The 19,340-nt window shown below is 41.2% G+C and overlaps 1 protein-coding gene across 1 annotated transcript in view; it reads left to right on the forward strand.

The window, feature by feature from the left end:
• Positions 1-14,682, forward strand: part of LOC128411137 (spermatogenesis-associated protein 7 homolog) — a 58,520-nt gene extending 43,838 nt beyond the window's left edge. The window contains exons 9-10 of the mRNA XM_053383191.1: positions 999-1,076; positions 13,812-14,682. Coding sequence (XP_053239166.1) covers positions 999-1,076; positions 13,812-13,815 — 82 coding nt within the window. The 3' untranslated portion in view covers positions 13,816-14,682. The remainder of the gene's footprint in view (positions 1-998; positions 1,077-13,811) is intronic.
• The last annotated feature ends 4,658 nt before the right edge of the window (positions 14,683-19,340 follow it).

The following is a 19,340-nucleotide window of genomic DNA, read 5'->3' on the forward strand; positions in this document are numbered from 1 at the left end:
TTGATTTCCTTGCTGGTTGAAGGTGTGTTCCCTTCAAACTATGTTTTTCTTTTGTGTCACTGACTTTCTCCTCCTGCCTTATTTCCTGATTCTCTCACTTAGTTCCCATATTAATGTGACATTTTGTGCCTCAGGGACAGAGCAGACTTAGCCTGCAACTGGTTCTATCTTGTTCTATCACTGGCAATTAAAGGATTTTAGTGCAGTAACTACAGGAGGCTGTGAAGTAGACTGTAAGTTGGCTGAAGGGACCAATAGCCCTAGGCCCCATCTGCACTATACATCTAAAACAGTCCTGTACCACTTTAAACAGCCATGGCGCCCTGCACAGAATCCTGGGAACTGTAGTTTGTTAAGGGTACTGAGTTGTACTCCATTCATCCTACATAACTACAATTCCCAGGGCTCCCTGGGAAGAGGGATTGACTGTTAAACCACTCTGAGAATTGTAGCTCTGTGAGGGGACTAGGGGACGGTCTCCTAAAAACTCTCAACACCATTAATAAACTACAGTTCCCATGATTCTTTGGGAGACGCCATGACTATTTAAAGTGGTATGATACTGCTTTAAATATATATTGCAAATGGGGACATTTTTAGTATGTTCAAGTTAGGCATATCTAATGGGGGTATCTGTTGGATTCAGATGACTCCTGAGTCCCACAGCAAAGTGGGGAGTCTCAGATAGATTTTTGGAATTCCAGAGGTGAAATGGGATCTCCATGACATGGCATGAGTTGAAGCCAGGGCCTCTGAAATGCTTCATGGTATTTGAAGCAATCACAACATTAAAAATAAATAAATGCAAGAGTAACACCTATTAGCTTTATTGTCGCATTCAAATCAGTGGGTCTACAAAATGCTTAAATTTGACAGGTCATGCCCATTGATCTGCCTTTCATCTAATGTACTTGAAGTTGCTAGCAAAATTGGTAACACATAAAAAGCAGTATTTCTTTAATTTACTTATCTTGGTATTCTGTTTCATGCTTATGAAGAGAAGAAGAGTTGAAGTACCTTCAGTTTCTCCAGGAACTTGCAAGTGACATTTTGAGGAGAAGCTGTTTCCGCAAGGAGTGAGTACTCAGTTTTTTCTAATCGTTAATTAATTCAAGGGTGGCTAATCTGTGAACTTCTGAATGTTGTTGGACTACAGTCCCAGTCAATCATGGGTTTTCAGAATTGTACACTGTTCAGATATGTGTATATGTCTGTTGCAGTATAAAAATTCAAAACCCACTAACAACACAGCAGTAATAATAAAACAATGGCAGACAATGCACTAGAAAAGTGCAGTATAAAAAGAAATGTTGCGAGTTAGGTGCCTAAAAATTAACAGTGCACATATGTTGTCTGGTACCCGGTGAAATGATGAAGAGTTAGACAGAAAAGAAGCTTTACCTTACTGTTGACCTTTTCTTGCCTTTGCTTCTGTAAAGTCATTGATTATGTTCTCAAATGCTACATTGCACAGAAGACTTGCTTCTGCACTCATCAGCACCAAAGTGTTTAGTCTTGCATTCAGCATGCTTGCCCGTACTTCATTTTTTCTTTGTGCCATTTTTGAAAACCACCTCTTGGCACTGAAGTTGGTGATGGGCAACCACAAGTAAATTCAGAGGGCAACATCTACATTTAGGAAAGTGCTCTCCATTTTGTTATCTCATATAATGTTTAGGGAAGGCAGTGGCAAACATGACAGTTTCACAAGACACTTAAACTGGGGGGGGGGATGCTTAAGGAAATGATTTAACAACATCTTTGGGGTAACATTCTTGTAAATCTGTAGCAGCATTGAAGATGTTTTCACTCGACATATCAGTCTAATTGCTGAGGAATCGAAACTTGCTGAGTGCAACTTTGTAGGCACTAATATGTGAACTTCATGCAAGTGAGTAATCTATTAATAATTGGATAAAATGATTCTGTACTGAACTTTGGAGAGCCTTCCAAAACAACTTTATTTTCTCATGCTTCATCGGACATGGGCCTGTGGAAGTGTTTAGTTTTGTTTTGTTTTTTGCTGTTGAAGACATGATTTCTACTCATGACTTCACTAAGGTCAAGTACTTGTTCCTCAAAACTTTCACACAAAGTAGCAATGTCGGCGGTAAAATACTCCAGCAAATGGGCTCAAGCACAAATATTTAGCATTTCTTCTTGTAGGCTGACACTTCCAACATGGAATCTTTCAAGGATAGGTTCCCACAAGATAGCCATAAAGGCGACCTCTAGTTTTTCCATATTTTTCACCATTATGTTTTGCTCATTTTTTCTTTTTGTTATCCACAATGCTTTTAAGTCATGTATATATTTCTCTCCCACAGTTTGGTCAGACTCAGAGGACGAGATGGTTGGATGGTGTTCTCAAAGCTATCAGCATGAGTTTGACCAAACTGCGGGAGGCAGTGGAAGACAGGAGTGCCTGGCGTGCTCTGGTCCATGGGGTCACAAAGAGTCGGAAACGACTAAACAACAACAACATATATTTCTCTACAAAACACTAACAAAGCCTACCAAACACTCTTCAATCTCAACATTAGAAGTTAACATAGCACAAGATGTAAATCAACTGGTCAAAGTGTGATACGTCAGGAAAAGAGTCAATAACTATAGAGGAGTACTTGGCAGTAATTCTTTCCATGCACAAAGCACCAAGAATTATCTCCCCCCCCCCATTTAATAAATAAAATGTTTAGGTGCAAAGCTGTATACATGCTGTCTCTGTGGTCCTATACACACTTACTCAGGAGTAAACTCCACTGAAGTGAAAGGGACTTGCTTCTGAACTGACATGCATAGGACTGCTCTGTAGATTTTCTTATGTATTACACAAACATAATATGTGAAGAAAACCTTAAAGTTGTTTCTATGGAGGTGGCCCTTACCTTTTTTTGATAACATTGAAGTGGAAATCCTAAGGAAGAACCAGGATTTTTCTTTACTGCTTTGAAAAACAGGCCAGCATCTATTTTTCTTGTTGCTGTTTTCATTGCTTTATTTTGGCTCTCTTTCATGTCTCTGCTGATGTACATTTTTCATTCTCTTTCTAAGGGCAGTGAGCCATGTATTTCAGATGCACACTAGAAAGAGAAGGTATGACCTTGATGAGGTGAGCATACACACACACACACACACACACACACACATTTGTGTCCCCCTGTGTGTGTAATTAAATGTGCTGTTACCAGCAGTGCAGTAGCCCTGCATCTACGTAGATCGAATAACAATATATACCATTTAGGCTGCTACACTTTTTAATTAAAAAGAGAATACAATTAGGTGCCTAATGAATGAATTAACAGCTTCAGAGTGGATTATATGTGATACAGGCAAAAAAAAAACCCCCAACCTCAATCCTTCCCTCCCCTTGGCGATAAACCGATAATGTAACTTAGCATTTGATGAAGTATGCAGCTGTCCAGGTCCTCCTTTAAGTGAAGGAAGGCCCTTATTGCAAAGCAAGCCTGCCACTATGCATTTCTCCTGTTTGAAGCAACAGATAAAGCCAGTGAGGATTTGTAATCCTCCAGTTTTAGAAACAAGTCAGTAACTACAAAGCCTTGCCACCAACTTTGAAGTCCACTTGGCTTCAAAGGGCCTTCCTCGAAACCTGCTTTGATGGTGCAAAGTACATGTTAAGAGGAACCGGCAAATACAAGGCAGCACCAGGCGTGGCTGCATCTTCAAATAAAAATACAAAATGTTATGGGGGGGATTAGGGAGGGACTCTTGTAAATCCAAAATGAAAACTTCATAGCACTGTTCGCCATAATGCAAATCTCAGTTAATGATGCATTTGTTGGTCCAGTTCACACATCCCCAGTGGTTTGATGTGAATGAGCAGTGCACTGGTGCACGCTTCTCAAAAGTGCTTGTGGTGCTCCTCCCCTGCTCCCGCTGCATAGCAAACAAAGCAATCCAGAGTCCAGCTTCTTTGTTTCCTGAAACAATCTTCAAATACTAGGTTTATTCGTTTGAAAAGAAACTGCAAACCCAGATCTGGATGGTGGAACAAGTCCAACTCTTGCTTGTTCTGTCCATGGTGCAGCAACAGAAGAAATGGGGGATAGGGCTGCCATATGACTGGATTTTCCCGGACATTACTGGGATTTGAAAGGCGGAAGTGACATCGGGGGGAATTTTAGGGAGCTGGTGGTTTGTCCTGGATCTTTGGCAAAGAAAAAGTGTGTGTGTGTGTGTGTGTGTGTGTAAAAAAGAAAATCTCAACAACTTTCGGGGTGTCCTGGTTTTTACTTTTTGAAATATGGCAACCCTAGCAGGGGAGGAACACTACAGGAACTTTTGAGCAGCATGCAGTAGCGGCTGGTTTGGTGGGGCAGAACTGCAAAGTGTCCCTCCTAAGACAGGTGACACTACAGTTTACTGACATGGTGTGGAGCAGGGTGTGGAGCTCACTTATGAAAATCTTCTGTATCTCTGCCCCCCAAACCCTCTGCTCACAAATGTTTGCAGTTGTTGCCCTCCTGTTTATGCTTATCTAACATAAACTGATTTCCTGTATAGTCATTATTGCTTTAAAATGATTCCACAATTATGGGACACTGGGTCATGACTATTTTCTCAGCTTCTGGAGAACATCAGACGAGGCCTGCTGAGTTCAGACCAAAGACTTATCTAGTCCAATTTTCTGTTCTCAAAGTGACTAACCACATGCTTTCAGGAAGCCCACAAGAATCTTATTAGGGCTGATAGAAAATTCCCTACCCCAATCAAATACCCCAATTCAACTCATAGAGGGTGAGTTGAAAAACGGCATTTTGCCTCCAGGAAGATGAGGTAATTCTGAGAGGAGGGAAGACTGTGAATTTGCCTTAGATATGTATGTAGTTCTGACCAAACTGCGGGAGGCAGTGGAAGACAGGAGTGCCTGGCGTGCTCTGGTCCATGGGGTCACGAAGAGTCAGACACGACTAAACGACTAAACAACAACAAAATGTATGTAGTATGGTGGATCAGTGGATTCCTTGATTCCTTGTCTCAGGGGGCAGGGGGAGAGTAATGGAGATTAGGGAGCTGGCCAGCCAGAATGAAAGCTCTGCTGAGGAAGCACTGATGAGTTCCCTGCTCCAAAAAGATGCACTGTGTAGGTTTCCACTATGACGTTCTACATAGAACTTATTTCTGGAGGTGGGAAATCGTGGCCACTGGCTGCCCATCAGAAACCACTTGTCAGCAGAACTCTTACAAGTGGCTGGCCAGCTAATTGTCCTCCCATAATGGACATAGACCAAAAAGGGGGGGAGGGAAGACACCTCATGTGTAAACTAAATCTGCAACCTTCCACTTCCCCTTGAACTATCTTGTAGATTTTCTTTGTGCCAGCCCCAAAATCACATTCCCATTTCAGGTTTGCCATCACTCAGCACCAGAACTCCAAATTGCCAAAACAAACTGGGATTGTGTGGGTGGGGTTTGTTTGTCTGTTGTTGTTTTTTGGTGTGTTTTTTTGCAAACCAGGAAACAGCTGCAAATTGCACTAGATATCCTGAAACCACAAGGCTGTTTCATCTTGTTGTTAAGCGCTAGAGTTCTTCGACAGTGTTCCCTGAAACAAGAGGTTATGTGGGAGTTAACTATGTTCACTATAAAGGACGATTAAGAGGTAATCTAGATAATTGCAAAGTAATTAGGTTGTAGAGAGGCTTCATGTCATTCTAAGTGGAATGGGTAGTTTTGGTGACGGTAGTGTTCAGACATTAGTGTGAGTAACAGTTAGTGGGCTGTACAAAATCTGTTAAAGCACAATCAGGGAAGAATTTTAGGTTATTTTTCTTTTTAGATAACAGCTCTTCGCAAAATGGTTCATCAAAGTGAATGGATTTATATTGTCACTGGCTAGGCATTTACCGGTAGTTCTGAATTCATCCCTCTTGAAGTCAGATCCTGCATGGTATGAAGACATTTTGATATGATCACACTGAAAGATCTGATATTTGAACATGTTGACCTTTAAGTAATACACACAAACATACACAAACAAACACACACACACACACAAACAGGACCGGCAGAGTGAAGCAGCTGCCTCAGGTGGAAAATTCTGAGGGGCTGAAATTGGCTAGAAATGCATGCCATGTGATCTGCCCTGCATCTTCTAAGCTAGCTTGCTGCCCTCGAGTGCAGTGGAAGACTTTGTTTTATCACCATTGCTGAAGTAAGATCCAACTACCAGTTTAGTCAGATTTTGGGCACAGAATGGGGAATGCACCATCCCTGCGAATTCACCTCAGGCAGCAAAATGGCTTGGGCTGCTCCTGTGAACTAAATTCTGTCGATCTTTACCATTGCAGCCGAAACTTTGTGAGCTGCCATTGCAAATCCTCTGCCCGCAGGGCATCCAAGAATGACTCCTATCCTTTGAGCCGTGTTGCAGCAGGATCCTGTCTTTGAATGCAAGCACCTTTGATCCCAGTGAAACCTATTTCTGACTAAACATGCATGAGTTTTGGACTCTGTGATTCCTTGAGGCACCTCCTGTTTTGCTTTCTCCAGGGTTCACACTGTTTCTTAAAAGAACAGGCTCCTATTCCCTCTTTCCCCCTTGTTCCTGATGTAGATTTTCACTCACTACTTCTTCCCTGGTGGGGGAGGCGCCATTTTGTGATTCACCTCAGGTGTCAAAATGCCTTGGGTCGGTCCTACACACAAATACAATTCTTTGACAATATACTATGAAACTTGGGTGGGTTTTTTCTTCTTTCTTTGTTGTACCAAAGTTGTATATTTGTTAGCGGAAGGAGCGTAGCTCAGTGATACAGCATCTGCTTTGCAGATGATCCCAGGTTCAATCCCTGGCAGCTCTGGGTAGGGCTGGTGGAGAGCTCTGCCTGAAATCCAAAAAAGCTGCTGCCAGTCAGTGTAGACAGTACTGAGATAGATGGACCAACAGTCTGACTTGGTATAAGGAAGCTTCCTATGTTTCTATGTATATACAGTGGTACCTCAGGTTACTTAATTCGTTCTGGAGGGCCGTACTTAACCTGAAACTGTTCTTAACCTGAAGCACCACTTTAGCTAATGGGGCCTCCTGCTGCTGCTGCGCCGCTGGAGCATAATTTCTGTCCTCATCCTGAAGCAAAGTTCTTAACCTGAAGCACAATTTCTGGGTTAGAGGAGTCTGTAACCTGAAGCGTATGTAACCTGAAGTGTATGTAACCTGAGGTACCACTGTACAATGGTACCTCTGTTTTAAAACTTCTCTGTTGATGAACGTTTTGGAACTCAAACGCCGTAAATGCTTCCATTTTTGAACGTGCCTCAAACTTTCAAGGCGGCTTCCATATTGAGTTTTCCGTTTTGAGTTTTCTGTTTTGAGGCTTCCATATTGAGTTTTTGGTTTTCAAACGTTTCAGAACTCGAATGGTCTTCCAGAAAGGATTACGTTCGAAAACTGAGGTACCACTGTACATTATTGAAATATACTCTGAGTCGAGAGTGGATTACATGCTCTTTATTCAGCTCATAGTGGTGAGGAGGAATGGAAGTTCCCCCAGAATGTCTGCTTGATATACATTATTTACACAATGGGCCCCACGTGATTGGCTAATTCCGGGATTCACCTGTAGGCCAATCAGGTTGCGGATTCACTTCCACCTGGAGCTGGATTGGGTGGCTCCTGTGGACCAATCAGACTGCTGCATTCTGCACCCTATTTTTCTAGGACCAATCAGACTGCTGCATTCTGAATCCTATTCAACTCAGGTGTATACCCCTTTGTGTCTGTGTGTGTTTGTAGCTACATCTGTTGTGGAAACACACAAAAGGTGAACATTCTTGAAACATTCCTTTTCTCCTAGAGAATATTCTGCCCGCCCCACAAAAAACTACTTTAAATCCAGACACCAGACATTTGGTGCACTTATAAGTTCTTTTTATGACAGGGTTTTAAGCACTTCCTTAGAACTTAATCCAATTAATGGGTATTTTAAAAAGATGATGATGATTTAGGATACTTCTACTTCCTTCACAAGACATGAATGTTCCCTTCCATATGTTCTTTTACATCTTCAGTTGTCAATATTCATCAAAAAATACACACATTTTTGTCTAACACCCTCTTATTTGTTTGCACTCCCCTATTGTATGTTGTATATTGACAGTGCAACCCTATGCATGCTTACTCAGAAGTAAGTCCTTACTCCCGGATAAGTGTGTTTAGGGTTACAATCTAAGTTGCTCTGCTTGGACACTGATATATGTTGAAGTCTACTTTTCATTATCCTCATAAAGAGTCACTTGCAGAGCAGAATAATGAGCCATTAAAGAACATTTATCACCTGCAGCCTTAGAATGTATGACTTGAACACGTTTCAGCAGAAGAGGCCATAATATGTCTGTGATAAATATTTCTGAGAACTTTACTGAGCCTACCTGGGTAAGTAACGCCAACAATCTAGCAAAAGCAGAAAGAGCTCTTTCGCCCTTTCTTTTTTTAAAAATTAGCCACCAAGATGTATCTGTAAAGTGCACACTACTTTGTGCAATGGATGGTAATAAGCTCAGGAGCTGCAATCCTGGTTTGTTTTCTGTGAGGTGTCTTTCTCAGTAAATTCTTTCTGGGAAAGCTGTGGAGTTAAATGAGAGGGTTGCCTCATATTGCTGCTATTTGTGTAATGGCTTTAAACATACAGCCTCTCAAAAGTCCTCCCTCACCCAAAACTGCACAAAAATTATATATAACTGAGTAAGGTGAGGGCACAGCAGTTATTTTACGGCTTCTGTGGTCTGATCTCGTAGCTCAGCATTTCTGTCCACAAGAAACAAGGGCATAAGGGCTCCCACATTTATTCACTGTAAAGAAATCCCACTAATGGATTTTCTGCATTGGCTGGGGGTTGGATTTGACAACCTTTGAGGAATCTTCCAATTCTGGCATCATCATTTTTTTTCTGCTGTTTTCTTTTTGAGATTTTAGTTTGATGTATTGGATTTGGTTTTTAACTCATGATTATATTGATCACCTTGAATAGTTGGGTAGAACAGAAAGGTAGGGTGGCTGTATTTTAAATGAGTCACTAAAATATTTCAAGTGTTCAGGAAGAGAGATGTCTTCACCCTAAGTAGCCATGCCTTTCCTCCCATTGTTCCCAGTCAGCGGCCTCCCTATTTCCAAATGTGCCACATTGCTAAGGAAAACAAAGGGGGAAACCCAGAAAGCATAAATATTGGACCATCAATAGCCCAACTAGCTCAACTGGCTCTGAAACTACAATTAATCCAGAATGCAGCAGTTAGACTGGTGACTGGGAGTGGCCGCTGAGACCATATAACACCGGTCCTGAAAGACCTACATTGGCTCCCAGTACATTTCAAAGCACAATTCAAAGTGTTGGTGCTGACTTTTAAAGCCCTAAACGGCCTTGGCCCAGTATACCTGAAGGAGCGTCCCCATCCCCGTCATTGAGCTCCAAGGTTCAGCTCCAAGGGCCTTCTGGCGGTTCCCTCCCTGCGAAAAGTGAGGTTGCAGGGAACCAGGCGTTCTTGGTAGTGGCGCCCGCCCTGTAGAACGCCCTCCCATCAGATGTCAAGGAAATAAACAACTATCTGACTTTTAGAAGACATCTGAAGGCAGTCCTGTTTAGAGAAGTTTTTAATGTTTGATGCTTTATCATGTTTTTAATATTCTGTTGGGAGGCGCCCAGAGTGGCTGGGGTATAAATAATAAATTATTGTTATTAACAATTTAGTGTACTGTCTATGAACATAGAGGATGTACTTTTGGTATTATGACTTCGTAGTCATTTCTATACTGCTGTTCCATGTATTTTAACCAATTACCTATATATACTATTATATTAGTAAGCGTCGTCATCGCAACATCCTAGGAATCCACAGATTAATTATGTGAAGAAGTACTCACAGCAACCCTGTGGAAGGGACTATTAAAGTCCCTAAATGAACCTAGGGTTTCCACAGCAACCAAAGCAAAGTGTCCATTTAAATCCCAAAATAAACCCATTTCCCCCCCTGTCATACAGTCCAGGCATACTAATCTAGCCTAAATGCGGTCCTGAAAGACAATAATATTTCTGCAGTGCCAGTGAAAAAGAAATAGCTATTTTTTTGTTCATTGTGCATAAATATTATATTATTTTATTTTATATACACACATAGAATGGATTAGCTCAGCTGGACACAGCTTAACTTCTGAGTCTGCAATGATAGTTACAGCTGAGATTGTTGGTTTTATGTAATGAGTATCTGTTGAACATTGCAAGTGTTTTACAATTCACACAGGCACAATATAGCATTGTTTGTTTCTCTGGACAGGAAGCAGTAAAGTTAGGCTTGCCATACATCCGGAAAATTCCAGACATGTACAGTGGTACCTCAGGTTACAGACGCTTCAGGTTACAGACGCTTCAGGTTACAGACTCCGCTAACCCAGAAATAGTACCTCGGGCTAAGAACTTTGCTTCAGGATGAGAACAGAAATTGTGCGGCGGCAGCGGGAGGCCCCATTAGCTAAAGTGGTACCTCAGGTTAAGAACAGTTTCAGGTTAAGAACGGACCTCCGGAACAAATTAAGTTGTTAACCCGAGGTATCACTGTACAGAAATCGGACGCCTAAAATAGCATCCGGGAAAATTTGTTGGAAGAAATCTCCGGAATTTCCCGAATGTATGGCAACCCGTTCTCTCCCCCCCCCCCGCTCGTTTTTGTTTTTTTATTTCCTGGGGAGGCTGCCCCCCAGCAGCAGTAGAAGTGACAAAATGTCACTTCCCTGGGGGGAAGAGTGAGGAGGCTGTGGAGAGACGAAGGAGACACAGCAGTCTAGACGCCCCTAGCTGGTTGAAAAGGGGACCCCGTGACAGGGGTGTCCCGCAGAGTCATGGTGGCAGAAGCAGCAAGAGAGGGTCTGCAGCTGGTTACTCAGGAGCTTCTGGCATGGCCACCTCGCCTGAGGGGGTTGAGATGCCAGTGTTGGTTCAGCTCACCCATCAGGTACATGGTAGCAAACACATCCTCATGTTGTCAGAGTGGACTGCAGCCATTCATGGCCACCATCCACTTCCAGCTGCAGCACCGTCGAGGCGGAGATGGGGGCGGGCAGGGAACAGTGTGTGTGTGTGCAGGAAAGAGTTTAAACGAGACCTGGATAGGCCTGGATAGCGAGGGCAGCAAACTGTGAGGAAGGGGGACATAACCGGCTGTGGTAAGTTGGGGGGGGGAGGTTGCAGCGCCTCACTACACATTTCTGAGGGCTGTTGGGGGGGGGCCTAAGCAGCTGGGTGGGGTGTAGTAGAGAGGAAAGTAAGTGGGGGGCCGTGTTGGAGAAAGGGGTGCAATAGGGCCTGACCATTTTCACGGGGGGGTTCTCCCGGGGGTTTTTCACACTTTTAAAAAAAAGTTGAGGGGGGAATCCCTTTCTTCCCTGCTCTAAGAAGAAGAAGAATTGGCTCTTGGAGATGCTGGGGCTCAATAACTTTGGGGGTGTCAGGAATTTTACATTTTTTAAAATATGGCAATCCTAGTAAAGTAGAACTTAGTGAAGTGTGAAACTAAGCCGATGAACAGCCCATAATTATTGTGCATAATTGTGAGGGTCGGAAATGTAATGTGTTAACCATCAGTGTTGTTCTCAGAGTAAGGCTACTTTGATGTGTGCTGACCTGCTTGTTTTCAAATAGATCAATTGTGTTCACTAATTTTAATATTGATTGCATTTTTTTATATTCTCAGTCTCCCATACAAAGAATACACCTTCATGCAGCTCATTTCCCTCCCACAATGATGGCCACCAACTTGGATGGCTATAAGAGAGGATTAGGCTAAGAGGATAAGTTCGTGGAGGACAAAGCTATCAGTGGCCAGAAACCATGGGGGCTGTTTTTCCTCTGCGGTTGGATGCAGTATGCTTCTGAATACTAGTTGCTGAAAACTGCAGGAGGGGAGACTGCTTGTGTGCTCAGGTCCTCCTTGCAGGCTTTCCACAGGCATCCAATTGGTCAATGAGAACAGGATGCTGGGCTAGATGGGCCACTGGTCTGATCCAGCGGGGCTTTTCTTATGAATGCCTTCTCCCCCGCCCTGCTCCACCAAAAGGTTCTTTACTTTTTATTTTTGCTGCTGCTGCAAGCGACAACAGCTGCCACCGTGTTGGCAGCCTAGCTATCGTTCTCTATCATTCATACTGTTCTGAGCCTAGTGTCATTCCAGGATGGTGGGTGAGGGGTTTGCGTTTGTCTCCTGCCAGAAAACAATAGCGAATAATATTCAGAGAAGGTCCTGAAAGATTGTCACCTTCTCTGGAAGAAGTGCGAGAGAGGAAAATCTCAGAATATTTCTCATGGAGGGGGGGGAGTCTTCTGAGAAATTTCAGCTCAGCTCATTGCTTCCAGGATCGCACCTGAATTGCCTCACATATGACAATCAACACAAGCGACTTCCATTCATGGAGATTCTTTGGCCATCTGAATTTGAGCAATTGTTTCTGTGACATTAATAAATTTCAGGTACATACTCCATTCAAGTACATAATGGAAACACTTGCAAATGAGGAAACAACCACAATTGTGACAAAAGATGGATTTCTTGTTTTTTTGTTTCTTCCCCATAAATTGTTTCTAAGGGTATCGGGTAAAAATTTTGATTGCTGCGTACTGCTCTTGATATTAAATTCAAGAGCCAAGGCTGAGAAAGGACAAGGAAGGACAGATATTTGCATTATGATTCTTGAATAGCACACTAAGTCAGATATTAAACAACAAAAATGGATCTATAAAATGCAGGGAAATGTGGTGAGGGGGCAGGTGAACTTTCTGGGAGTCATGCTGGCAAGACATAGGTCTGTCTATGCCAACCTGATGCCCTCCAGATGTTTTGTTCATTTATTCAAAAGCATTTCTAAAAATCTTTTAAGTATTTAAACATTTAAAAATATTTTGAATATTTAAAAGCAGTATACAAAACTAACACAAATACAATAAAATAATATCATAAAACCGATGATACAGCATTGTAAAAACAATAATTCAGAAATAGCAGGGTCTAATCTTATGGATTGTGGAAAGTCTGGACAAAAAGATATGTAATCACAAGACATCTAAATCAAGGAACAGATGATTCATATGTGGCAGGGAGGACATTCAATGGTTACCAGTTCATTAAGGGAGGGGATTGTCTCTATTGCCTTTAATGAGATGGTGGTACCACCACTCTTAAAGAAGCTGTCCCTGGACCTATTGGTCTGGACTAATTACTGACCACTCACAAATACTGCCTTTTTAGGAAAGGGGTTGGAGTGGGCCATGATGGGGCAGCTACAGGAATTCATGGATGACATGGATTCTCTAGAACCATTTCAATATGTGTTCAAATCAGCCTTGGTCACTTAGATAGATGATAGAGGAATTGTAACCTTGCTCCTGATTCTGGACTGACTCCATAGGATGGGAATTTGGGCACTGTGGTACAGTGGTTCTGGTCTTATCTGGTGGAGTCCCAAGTGATTTTTGTCCTCATGGTGGTTATGCTACACATCAGGTGGAGGGGCAGGAAACAATCGCTCAAAGCGATGTTGGGCATTGGTCCCAGAGGCCAGGAGCCAGACTTGGATAAAGCAAAATGTGAAGGTGTTGGCATACGTACCTATTCCAGAATATCTAGAGGCACTGTTTGACAACTGAAAGCTCTTTGAAATTGCAACGAGGCCCATACAGAATACATTCCTGTTGCCCCGCATTGTTCAGTTACAGGAATGTAACTACAGTACATATGTGTGTGCAACACTTTTATAGCCCTGACAAACTTTCTCTTCACCCCCCCCTTTTTTTTGTTTTAATTAGGTAAAAATGCGAAGAATTTTTCAAGCCCTGAAGGATGATTTGAACATCTGCACTCATCTGCCAGATTCTCCTGTCTGTTACACTTGCTTGAAGCACAGGAGAAGCTGTCTCAACACAGCCACCACTTTTTAAGTCACAAATGGTCTTCTGAAGCATCGGACTCAAACAAGCATAACAGACTTTATAATAAGAGAGGAAGGAAATTTACAATGTAAAGAGCCATTCAGAGTACTGTAAACATTAATGAAACTTAACTTGAATCATTGTACTATCTGAAGAGAATTGTGGTTGAATCCTAGATTTCTCCATGCAAACATTTTTTATATTCTATTTCCGAATAGCTAACTCATTCTGACTGCTGGTAACAGCATGATCCTTACACAAAAGGGAGTGGTCAGTAGGCTTGGGGGAACTCTAAAACACCCTGAGGCCACTGGGCAGCAACTATCCAAACAGCCTCCTTCCAAGGATCAACTTGCCAGATGCAGCATTGCTATTTTCTAGATGAAAGCAAAAGCAATTCTGATCCAGTGTTTGTGCTAATTTTTCCTGGAATGAATAATGTAGGAACTCATCACTGGCTACTTCCAGACACAATGAATACATCACTCCTTCCTTCTCATCACTGAGTATAATTTTATGTTCTGAAAGAAGTTGGTTTGAGCAGAGTCATGTGAATGAGCTAACAAGGACATAAATTGAAGGACCAGGAGGCACAAGGAGAAGCTGAAAATGAACTGGCTGCATTTTAAAAGTTCATTAGGAGAACTGTACAAAACAAAAAGAAGGATGCAACTGTTTCAGTCAACTGTGGTTAAAACTCAAGCTAACTATAATGAAATGGTCATGATCATTAAAATGATTTTATTCTCTCTGTCTCTGTCTCTCTCTTTGGGTGGCCACCGTGAGAACAGAACACTGGTCTAGATAGGCCATTGGTTTGAATCAGGAGGCTCTTCTTATATGTTTTCTTTTTCTAGGGTACCATACAGTCCAAAGTCGGGCTGTATTGCTATGTCCACTTGCTTCTAAATAGACATGGATAAGGTAAAGGTAAAGGGACCCCTGACCATTAGGTCCAGTCGTGGCCGACTCTGGGGTTGCGGCGCTCATCTCGCTTTATTGGCCAAGGGAGCCGGCGTACAGCTTCCGGGTCATGTGGCCAGTATGACTAAGCCACTTCTGGCGAACCAGAGCAGCGCACGGAAACGCCGTTTACCTTCCTGCCGGAGTGGTACCTATTTATCTACTTGCACTTTGACGTGCTTTTGAACTGCTAGGTGGGCAGGAGCAGGAACTGAGCAACAGAAGCTCACCCCGTCGCGGGGATTTGAACTGCCAACCTTCTGAGGCTCAGAAAAAGCTCAATATGGAGGCCAAATGGCCGAAATATTGGGAAATATTGGAACAAGAAGGAGATAAATTGAAATTGCAGAGTTTTGAGAAATTAAAAGATAAAGTGCGAGATTGGCTTCATTATTATCAAATAAGAGAGGCCTATAATTTGGACCAAAAAATTGGCTTCCAGGTGGAAAAATCAAAATTGGAAACAGAACTGTTAGATCCCAAAACTAAGATACTTTCAAGAATGTATAACTTGCTGTTAAAATGGAATACGCAGGACGAAACGGTTAAATCTGCTATGATCAAATGGGCACAAGATATGGGTCATAACATTATGTTTGCTGACTGGGAACAGTTGTGGACCACCGGTATGAAATTTACGGCATGTAATGCCTTAAGAGAGAATATTATGAAAATGATATACAGGTGGTACATGACACCAGTCAAGCTCGCAAAAATATATCATTTGCCCGATAACAAATGTTGGAAATGTAAAGAAAATGAAGGTACATTCTTTCACCTTTGGTGGACGTGCCCAAAGATTAAGGCTTTCTGGGAGATGATCTATAATGAAATGAAAAATGTATTTAAATATACCTTTCTGAAGAAACCAGAGGCCTTTCTCCTGGGCATGGTCGGCCAATTGGTGCTAAAGAAGGATAGAACTTTCTTCATGTATGCAACAACAGCAGCAAGAATACTCATTGCAAAGTATTGGAAGACACAAGATTTACCCACCCTGGAAGAGTGGCAGATGAAGGTGATGGACTATATGGAATTAGCGGAAATGACTGGCAGAATCCGAGACCAGGGAGAAGAGTTGGTGGAAGAAGATTGGAAAAAATTTAAAGACTATCTGCAGAAACACTGTAAAATTAATGAATGTTAAAATGATGTTGGATTGAAAATAAGTGGCATTAGCAACAAAGTTAATAAGAATATGCAAAAATGAATTGATAATGGATGAAAATATAGAGTTATAATATGTTAAGATATAGAGTTAAGATAAACGAAAGAGGGTAAGGATTTGCTGATTTGATTATTTAAATGGAAATACAAAAAGGGGAGGTGTGAGGAGGTCAAGGAAACAAGCTAATGAGTTTAAAGTTACAAAAAATGGATTTGTTTTTAATTCTTTTTTATCTATTCGTTTTTTGTATTTTTCTTTTTCTTTTTTCTTTTTTTATGTATCCTTTTCTTTTTATATGTCTTTTTTGTATTTTGTAAACTTAGGTTTTTGTAAAATCTTAATAAATATTTTATTAAAAAAAAATGAACTGCCGACCTTCTGATCGGCAAGTCCTAGGCTCTGTGGTTTAACCCACAGCGCCACCCACGTCCCTGGATAGGATTGGATGGATAGGATTGTACTAAAAGTATCTCATCCTGCTTCCTACCCCTCTTCTGAAGATGCAGTATCAATTTCCATCCAAATGCACTGACTACTAGAAGCAGGTGAAAAGTCAAAGTTTGGACTTTGAGTAATGTTAGTGGATGAGCGTTTGACACTCCTAGGTGCATTTTGCAACAAGGAATTTCTTTTATTTATAGATAGATAGATAGATAGATAGATAGATAGATAGATAGATTTTTATTACATTTTTCCATTACAAATAAATCCATACAACCATGTTTACAAATTTCCAATTTTTGAGCTTCCACCAATCATCCATTTTTCCTATCTTCACGCATTTTCTATATATAATATTGCCCGTTAATAATATCCTTCCATCTGTGTTTCTTTTTTACAATATACCTTGTACTATCACAAAACCTCCTTAAAACCCACTAGCGTTATCTGTTCATCACATATAGTTTTCAGATAATCCGTAAACTTTCCCCAGTCCTCGATGAATTTGTGATCTTTCTGGTATCTAATTTTTCCAGTCATTTTATCCAGTTCTGCGTAGTCCATAAGTTTCATTCTCCACTCATTCAAAGTCAGTAGTTCCTCTTGTTTCCATTTTTGGGCCATTAATATTCTTGCCGCTGTTACTGCATACTGAAAAAGTTTGTAATCCCTTCTATTTATCTCTCTTCCTGTTATTCCTAACAAAAAGGCTTCTGGTTTTTTTACAAACGTATATTTAAGCATCTTTTTCAACTCATTATATATCAGTTCCCAGAACCCCTTTACCATCTTACATTCCCACCACATATGAAAAAATGATCCTTCTTTTTCTTTACATTTCCAACACTTATTACATGTTTTGAACATTTTTGCTAACTTTATGGGTGTAATGTACCATCTGTATACCATTTTCATAATATTCTCCTTTAACGCCGTGCATGCAGTAAATTTCATATTTTCATTCCATACTTTTTCCCAATCCGCCAATTGTATATTGTAACCAAAATCTCTGGCCCAATGTATCATAACTGAGTTTATCTCCTCATCCTTTGTTTGCCATTCCAATAGCATTTTATACATTTTTGACATTGTCTTAACATCATTGTTTATTATCTCTATTTGAAATTTCTATTCTTTTTCTATGTATCCCCTCTCTTTAAGATCCTTTTTAAACATTTAATTTACCTGAAGGTAATGCAACCAATCATAGACATAATCTTTAACTTGATCATATGGCTTCATTTTCCATTTCTCCCCCTCTTTAATTACTAAATCTCCATAAGTTATCCAATTCCCTCTCATATTGATTTTCTTTACACTCATTACCTCTAATGGTGATAACCAGTGTGGAACTTTGGGTTCCAAAATATTTTTATACCTATCCCATATCTCTATTATGGAGCTCCTGAAAATATGATTGTCGAAACCCTTATGACTTTTCTTCTTCTCCAACCATAGGTAGGCGTGCCATCCAAATCTATTATCAAAACCTTCTAAATCTAAAAGTTTATTATTTTTTAATTTTATCCATTCCTTTAAACAACAGAGACAAGACGCTTCATAATATAGTTTCAGGTCTGGCAGGGCAAAACCGCCTCTTTCCTTGGCATCTGTTAATAACTTAAATTGTATTCTTGGCTTTTTGCCCTGCCAGATATATCTTGAAATCGTTCTTTGCCACTCTTTGAAGATCTTTGTTCCCTTGATTATAGGGATCATTTGAAACAAGAATAACATCTTTGGAAGCACACACATTTTGATCGTCGAAATTCTACCCCAGAAAGAAAATTTCATTCTGCTCCAACTTTCTAAATCTTTCTTAATTCCATTCCACACCGGTATGTAGTTGTTCTGGAATAAATCAATATTTTTTGGGGTTAACCAAATTCCCAAATCGGGACGCGGGTGGCGCTGTGGGTTAAAGCCTCAGTGCCTAGGACTTGCCGATCGAAAGGTCGGCGGTTCGAATCCCCGCGGCGGGGTGCGCTCCGGTCGCTCGGTCCCAGCGCCTGCCAACCTAGCAGTTCGAAAGCACCCCCGGGTGCAAGTAGATAAATAGGGACCGCTTACTAGCGGGAAGGTAAACGGCGTTCCGTGTGCTGCGCTGGCTCGCCAGATGCAGCTTTGTCACGCTGGCCACGTGACCCGGAAGTGTCTGCGGACAGCGCTGGCCCCCGGCCTATAGAGTGAGATGGGCGCACAGCCCTAGAGTCTGGCAAGACTGGCCCGTACGGGCAGGGGTACCTTTACCTTTACCTTTAAATTCCCAAATATTTTATCTTTTTAGCCACTTCAATCCCTGTTTCTCTTTGCATTTCTTCTATTAAACTCTGATCCATATTCTTAATCATTAGTTTAGTTTTCCTCTTGTTTAGCGTAAATCCGGCCACTCTACCAAATTGGTCTATCTCGTTTAACACCTCATTTAAACTGTTTTTAGGGTCTTCTATCGTTATTACCAGGTCATCGGCAAAGGCTTTAACTTTATATTCATTTTGACCGACTGTCACTCCTTTTATTGTTTCATTATTCCTAATTGAACACAAAAGGACCTCCAGAACCGTTATAAATAACAGTGGTGATAGAGGACATCCCTGTCTGGTTCCTTTTCGTATCTTAACTTCTTCTGTAAGTATGTTGTTTACAATCAATTTTGCTCTTTGTTCTGAGTAAATTGCCCTTATTCCATTATAGAAATCATTTCCAACTTCCATCATTTCTAAGTTTTTTAACATAAATTCCCACGATATATTATCAAAAGCCTTCTCCGCGTCTACAAACATTAATATAGCTTGTTTCTCATTCCTGGCAGTCAGATATTCCAAAATATTTAT

The sequence above is a fragment of the Podarcis raffonei genome, chromosome 3, assembly GCF_027172205.1.
Source record: "Podarcis raffonei isolate rPodRaf1 chromosome 3, rPodRaf1.pri, whole genome shotgun sequence".
Lineage (NCBI taxonomy): Eukaryota > Metazoa > Chordata > Lepidosauria > Squamata > Lacertidae > Podarcis > Podarcis raffonei.